The following is a 7,448-nucleotide window of genomic DNA, read 5'->3' on the forward strand; positions in this document are numbered from 1 at the left end:
CACAACACAAAAAAAGGAACATCCTGACTGGCAGCAAATGAGCCACAGGACCTCAGCAGCAGGAGCTTTGCGCTAGCTGTATGCGACCTTTTGCCAGTCTCCCACCCAGCTCAGAAGATTTTTTTTTTCTCCCCTTCCATACACTTTCTTATCCTCCATCCTCCTCCATCCTCCATCCTCCTCTCCTGCCCAGGCCTTGTTGGTAACTCTTTCAACCCAGCGAAGGGTACCGCCCTCGCTGCAGGCCCGCAGCGGCCTTCTGCCACCACTCTGCCCCTTCCTGGCATTCCTCCTCCTCCTCCTTCTCAGCCTGTCCCACCTAGGCTCCAAAGCCTGACGGGCCACCGCCACAGCACCCAGCCACTCCAGATTGCCTGCTCCTCCACTCCCAGCACCGCCATAGCCCTAACCCGGAACAGCCAAGGGAACCACCGGCTGCACCACCCGGAAGCGGAAGCGGGTCCGGGGTGCAGGCGCAGCTGCCGCTGCCGCCATTGCACTGTCTCCAGAAGGGAGGGGTGGTTCTAGGGGTTTCTGGGTTTTCCAGCCTGTTATCGTTGCTGCGGGCAGTTTTCTTGTCTCATTTGCTCTGTCCTGGCCTGTGGCCTTGGCATTGCATAAGTTAAGGGCAGCAGCCTGTGCTGCATGGGGTCGGAGAGGCCGTCATCACCTGTTTGGCCTCAGGAAAGGAGAGGGACAAGTAGGAGGGTGGAGGTGGGAAAGGGTATCTCCGTGAAGGAGCAGAGGTAGTTCTGGCCCCCCAAATAAGTGCTTCGGTTTTGGTGGACTGGAGAAGGCGAAGGCATGAAGGGATGGCGGTAGCAGGGTGGCACCAGCGCAGTGCCTGCAGTGTCATGGGGTTGATCTGTGCCCTGCTGCACCTCCAGGAACCCAGGCTGCTTTCCCACTGACAAGCTGGCAGAGGACAGCTTGGTCAGACGGGCCTGTGCCTGGGCTTGGTAGCAGGCACCACGCAGGCAAGCTTCCATCCCAGGGAATACCTGCTTGGGGAGGACACTCAGCTTCATTTGCTGAAGCTTGCCTGCCCTTGGCTTCAGGGCATGGATTATAGCCAAGAGACTGGAGAGAATTTCCTAGAATCAAGGGCTGGTGAAAGCCCTCACAGGAAAATACAAGATACTCTGAGTCGCAGAAGGCACCTGCACAGTCAGTGTGATACCAGCACAGAGGCAGCAGGAGCAGCATGGCAGGGCTTTGTGTCCACTCCGCTCTGGTCACTGGGCCCAGTCGAGGAATCGGCCTGGGAATTGTCAAGCAGCTCCTGTAGATGCCAAACCCACCCGAGTGGGTCTTTGCAGCCTGCCGGGACCCCAAGGGAGAGTGAGCACAGTTGAGGTTGGACCAGGCTGTGATGGAGTTGGCTGTGTTGGAGAATGGAAATGCAGGGCAGCATGTCAGGGCTGGGAGGGAATTTTTAAGGGCTCAAATGGTGACCTGCATCTTTACAGCATGGCTGCCTGGGAACAAGACAGCCCAGCTGGCACGGGCTGCAAACCCTGGATGTTGAACTGTGTTTATCACCCAATGAAACGGGTTCAATATTTATGGGGATGAATGTGATTAAACCTAATGTTCGATCCCCAGGGTGAAAGTACCCAAAGTGTTAACTGGAGTAAAAGCAGTATGGATGTTGACTTACTGACGACAAGCTGTGCATGGGGTGTGCAGAGGGTCCAGGGCTCCAGGAAGACAGGCAGGGAGCTCCTGGCACAGCCTGGCACTCATCTCCTCAAGGGCTAGAGGGAAGGGGCTTGCTGCTGTGCTGCATGTGGTTACTAACCAGCCCTGGAGTCCTGTCTGGGCTCCCCTAGCTTTGTGGGGAAGGAAAATGCTGAGGTGAAGGAAGGACACTGAGCGGTGTGCTCAGCTGTTTTCTAACATATGCACAGGATTCAGTCCAAGCTGGGGAGATACTCAGATTCTTTGGGGTAATTATTCTAACTAGATGAGCTAGATAAAATAGTTAATAAGGATGCAGAACTAGCTCAGCAGGCCAGAGGGAAAAGAAATCCCTCACCGGCAGATGATCCAAATTGGGATTATAATAATGCAGGAGATGGAACCATATGCCAAACAGGACTCCAAAATTTAACAGAGCCAATGAGGGTATACGGCAAGGTAAGAGTAAATTGGGCTAAAGTACGGGAATGTAGACAGCAACTAGACAAATATCCTAGCGACTCCTGGGGAGGCTCTGGCAAGCCCTGCTAAGATATGGGGGAATGACCCCATGAAACTTCAACGATGCGCTTGCAACTAGTGTTTTTGTAGATCAAGAGCCCCCGATATATGAAAGTATTTTAAAGAACATACGCCAGGCTGGCAAAGGGAAACTTTACACGAGATTATAAGTAGTGGCTCTAGTAGGGACTTTGTAAGTGAAAGAAAAGGGTTGAGGAAGAGAAAGGCCAAGCCTGGGGTTCTGGTTGAGACCAGGAAACAAGGGAAGAAGTTGAGAACAGAGCGAAAGAAGAGAGTGTTGCTATCGTGGGAATTTAAAACACTTGCAGTGGGAATGCCCCCTTCGGCCATGAAGCCTGACTAGGGAAGGAAATTACCAACGCAAAGAGTTAGTGCGTGAAAGAAATCATTCACAATGACTACAGGCAGGAGATTCTGACAGCTCTTGGGGGAGATAAGATCTAGGGATTTTTAGTTCGTGAGGCATTCGCTTGGATCAGAAGGGACATATAATAGGAAAAGCGGAGGGACAAGAAGTTGAATTTTTAGTGGATATGGGAGCAGTGTTATCTCCTTTAAATTTTACCCTAAAAGGATTTGGAACCAAAGATAGGGTATTAAGACATGGAGACTGGAGAAGAAAACAAAAGAGAGAAAAAGATTAAGTGAACTCCGATTAGTAACAATAGGAAACAAAAGTGTATGGGGGAGATTTGCATTAGCTGAAGTATCTCCAGCACGTTTGCTGGGAAGAGATCTTTTGCAAACCCTGGATGTCGAACTGTGTTTATCACCCAATGAAACGGGTTCAATATTTATGGGGATGAATGTGATTAAACCTAAGGTTCGATCCCCAGGGTGAAAGTACCCAAAGTGTTAACTGGAGTAAAAGCAGTACGGATGTTGACTTACCAGCTTCAGCCCAACCTGGGATCTTGAAAACAAAGGGAGGAACCCCACTAGCAGTAAAACAGTATCCAGTTCCCCAAGAAGCCAGGAAAAGCATACAAAAATAAATAGACTGAGATATAGCTGGGGATTCTGAGAGTATGTGTTTTACCATATGATACTTCCATATGCTCTATAGAATAATAATAATAAAAGAATAAACTAGATAGAGCTGGAGATCCAGCATAGCCTTTGTGCAAGACTTGTGGACTATCAATCAACATATGGTGACTCCTCCTCCAGTGGTACCTGATCCTTCTGCAAACACTGTGTTGGGCTGGATATTTTACTGTGATCACTTAACTGCTGCAATTTTTTTTTTTAGCATTCCAATAGATGAAAAGAGCTGGCCCTAATTTGCCTTACTTGGAAAGGACAGCCGTTAACACAGATGTGACTTCTGCAAGGGTTACTGGGTCTCTACCAAATTCGCTCAAATATTGAAAAAAAAAAAAAGATTTGAAAGACATTGAGTTTCCTGGTGGTTCGATTTTAATACAATATGCAGATGATTTATTGATAACAAGCAAAATTCTGATGATTGTTTAACGGATACTATATATTTATGCACTGCATTAGCAACTAAAGGGCATTGTGCACCTCCATCTAAGCTCTAGCTGTGTTGTACAGAGGTGAAGTACTGAGGAGTCATTCTGAAGGAGGGACAGTGAATAATTAATCCAGAAGGAATAAAAGCCTTAGCTGAAGTTCCTCACAATTCCTCCTGCAGCTGCATCTGAAGGGCTCTGGAAACCAGCAGAAGGGGAATACGTTCAACCTCCGACTGGTGTTATATGGGAAAGACACAGAAATGCTGTGAAGCTGTCAGGCCCACCTGAGCCATGGGGCACCCTGCATCCCTTCCACTGGCTGCTCCCTTCCTCCTCCCTCAGCACACCTTCTCCTGGGCTCCTGCTTCACAGGGCGAAGGTCCTAGAGGTCAGTTCTGTGTGTTTGGGAAAGTTAAGTGACTTTTGGCCTTTGGAGCGATGAGGACTGGTGCCCAAGCAGGAACTGGGTCCTAGAGAGCTGGAGAGACTGTACCTAGAGCGAAGTCTTTGTGCAAGCCTGAGTGGGTGGGGTGGCAGTCGAACAAGCTATAAGTAGCATTAAGGATCTGAGTGAGCTAGTCAAGCTAGAGCAGAGGCAGGAGGAGCAGCACCATGGCAGGGCTTTGTGTCCGCTCCACTCTGGTCACTGGGGCCAATCGAGGAATCGGCCTGGGAATTGTCAAGCAGCTCCTGCAGATGCCAAACCCACCTGAGTGGGTCTTTGCAGCCTACCAGGACCCCAAGGGAGAGCAAGCACAGGTGAGGCTCAGTGGAGCTGACTTTGCTGGGGGTGGAAGCACAGGTCATCACATGCTGCCTGGGGGGCATGTTTGGGCCAGGAGAAGATTTGTAAGGGCTCAGATGGGAAGCTGCAACCCTGCACTGCAGTTGCCAGGGCACAGGGCAGCCCAGTGAGCTGTGCATGGGGTGTGCAGAGAGGCTAGGGCTCCTGGAGGACAGGCAGGGAGCTCCTGGCACAGCCTGGCACTCATCTCCTCAAGGGCTAGAGGGAAAGGCTTGTGTCTGCAACAGGAGGGCAGAGGGTGAGGTAGTGGCATGTGATGTGTGCAGGAGGCATGGAGCCGTGTCCGGCTGGAGCAGGGCACCCAGGGTAGGCTGCTGGGCATGGGGCAGTGCAGGGACAGAGCAGGAGCGACAGTGGCTGTGCCTGGCACAGGCTGAGAGCTGACGTCTGCCCAGGTGTCCCTGCCTCTCTGTTGTGCCCTCTCTTGCAGGAGTTACAGCATTTGGCCTCCAAGCACCCCAACCTGGTCATCATTCCGCTTGGTAGGTGCTCCTGGCTGTGCCCCAAGGGTGAGGGCCCCTTGCCCAGGCTCCCCTCGTTAACCAGCACTATCTGCTCCCACAGCCCAGCCACTCACCTGGCATGCTGTGCGCACCGCAGCAACCCAGTGAGAGGTGGGAGCGGTGCCAACAGTCCCAGCACGTAGTGGGGGAAGCAGGCTCACTGCTGTCACTGCTGCCCACAGCCTGTCTCCAGCCATGCCAGAGACTCCTGCCTTCCTGCCTGGCAGGGAGAGGCCCTGGGCTCCTCTCTCCTCTGGGGCCCCCTTTCTCCCACGTGCCCTGATTCCTGCCCCAGCATATCCCTGAGGGCACATGGGGCTCCTGTGCCCTCGCATCAGGCCATCATGGGAGGCACAAAGGGAAGCAGGTACTTACCTGCTCTGTGTTGGCTCTGTAGAAGTCACTGACCCTGCCAGCATCCAGGCAGCTGCAGCCAGAGTCAGGGAGCACCTGAAGGGCTCTGGGCTGAACCTCCTCATCAACAATGCTGGGATTGCAAAGGTGATCTCTTTGGATACTGAGACTGTGGAGAACATGTCCCAGGTGTATGCCACCAACACAATTGGGCCCCTGCTGGTGAGCCAGGTGAGAACCTCCACCTGTGGCTTTGCAGCTCTGCTCCAAGGAACATTGCTTACCCTTGGTTCCAGCTCCTGGAGCTGGGAGATCCCAGGCAGGTGGGAAGGGCTGAAGGGAAAGGCCTGCTCTCTGCTCCAGAGCCCAGTGGGCTCTCGTCCTGACAACAGCCTTGTATTCTCCAGCTCAGATGGGGAGTGCAAGGAGCCATGGGTCAGTGCCAAGGAGCAGGAACCTGGTGGTCTGAGGTTGCGAGAGCAGGAATCTGCTCACTGATTTGGTGCTGACATGATGCAGTGTGGAAGGAGCAGTTTGAATCTCCTGAAGTGCATCTGCACAGGCCCTTCTTTCCTCTCGTTGCAGGCATTCCTGCCCTTGCTGAAGAAGGCTGCCCAGGGAAGCTCGAGCTCTGAGCTGAGCTGCAGCAAGGCAGCCATCATGAACATGTCCAGCATTGTTGGCTCCATTGAGAAAATATGTTTCTGGGATAATGTGCAATATATCTCATACCGCTGCAGCAAGGTACTGCCACGCTGTGCTGGCACAGCATGAGCACCCGAGCTTTTTATCTCTCAAACCCCCTCAAGCCCTCTTGTGACTCCTCTCCCTCCCTCCTGCCATCTCTTTCCACTTGCAATGGTTCTCGGGAGTCCCTTTCTCCCTCCCACGGCACTTGCTTCCTTCCTGTCCATGCCAGGAGATGCTGTATGCCACTTCCCAGTGTCATTCTCAGCTGTGCTGAGTGCCTGTGCCTGGAGACTGTGGCAGCACTGTGTGTTGCAGGGAGCTCTGCTTGCCTGCCCTCCTCTGCCCCTGCCTTGGAGTCTGCACATGTTCCCTAGGGGAGGGCACTGTTTTCCTCCCCACAGTGATCCTTGTGGTTCCTCCTTGCAGGCTGCTCTGAACATGCTCACCAAGTGCCAGTTCTTGGGGTACCAGCAGCACGGCATCCTCTGCGCTGCTCTCCACCCTGGCTGGGTGCAAACGGACGTAGGGAACTCAGCAGGACACAAGGTAGGATGTTTTCTGGGGCAGGTCCAGAAGAACCTCATTGTTCAGGAACCCAGAGCGTCCTGTGTACCGAACATCCTGAGAGCTGCGGGGCTCCAGTGGAGCTGTGTGGACAATGCTCGGAGCTTGTGGCACAGGAGGGAAGGAGAAGGCAGGCAGGAAGCCTTCCTGCAAAGTGCTAGTGTCTCCTCGCTTCACTCACCCCAGTGAGCTTCAAGCCACAGGCTCAGGGAGGCGTTGGCCGAAGCAGGAGCCTGCTCAGACCCTTAGAAGGCCTTGAGCACAAAGTTGTGTTTCTGCTCTGTCCCTGCAGGCCCCACTGATGGTGGACATGAGCGTACAAGGAATGCTGAATGTGCTCTGCTCCCTCTCCGAGAAGGACACGGGGACTTTCCTGGACTGGGAAGGGAAAGCACTGCCCTGGTGAGACACCAGCACAGCGTCACGCCCAGATCCTGGCAGCAGGTCCCTTTGCTGCTGCACTGTGCCCACATCCTCAATAAACCCGTGTCCATGAGCAGCAGTGCTACCGTGTCCATCTGTGACTGCAACCGGATGTGTGTTTGTGGTATGAACTTGCCGAGGGCAGCCTTCTTCCTAGGCAGGACTCCTTAGTGTTTTGTGTAGCAGTGCCACCAGGCTAGTTCTTCTGACTCATGGCTGTGCATGGGGATCCCCATGAGTGGCGGCCTGTGGGTTCTGTGGGAAGGTAACCATGCTCTGGAAACATGGTCTCCAGGAAGCAAATTATCCCGGGGCAGGTGTCCCAGGCTGTTGCCCATCTCTGAGGAGCTGGGTCACCCCAGGGGCTGTGGGGCCCACATGAGTGCTGAGGGGAGGCAGCACAGGGCT

General features: G+C 53.4%; 1 protein-coding gene across 1 annotated transcript; it reads left to right on the forward strand.

Moving 5' to 3' along the window:
- The first annotated feature begins 4,313 nt into the window (after positions 1 to 4,313).
- LOC134149773 (C-signal-like) lies at positions 4,314 to 7,023 on the forward strand. Its single transcript, XM_062592982.1, has 6 exons — positions 4,314 to 4,460; positions 4,937 to 4,988; positions 5,407 to 5,594; positions 5,949 to 6,107; positions 6,480 to 6,599; positions 6,910 to 7,023. The coding sequence occupies exons 1-6, from the start codon at positions 4,314 to 4,316 to the stop codon at positions 7,021 to 7,023; spliced, it is 780 nt and encodes a 259-aa protein (XP_062448966.1).
- Positions 7,024 to 7,448: the final 425 nt, after the last annotated feature.

This window comes from Rhea pennata, chromosome 21, assembly GCF_028389875.1.
Source record: "Rhea pennata isolate bPtePen1 chromosome 21, bPtePen1.pri, whole genome shotgun sequence".
NCBI lineage: Eukaryota > Metazoa > Chordata > Aves > Rheiformes > Rheidae > Rhea > Rhea pennata.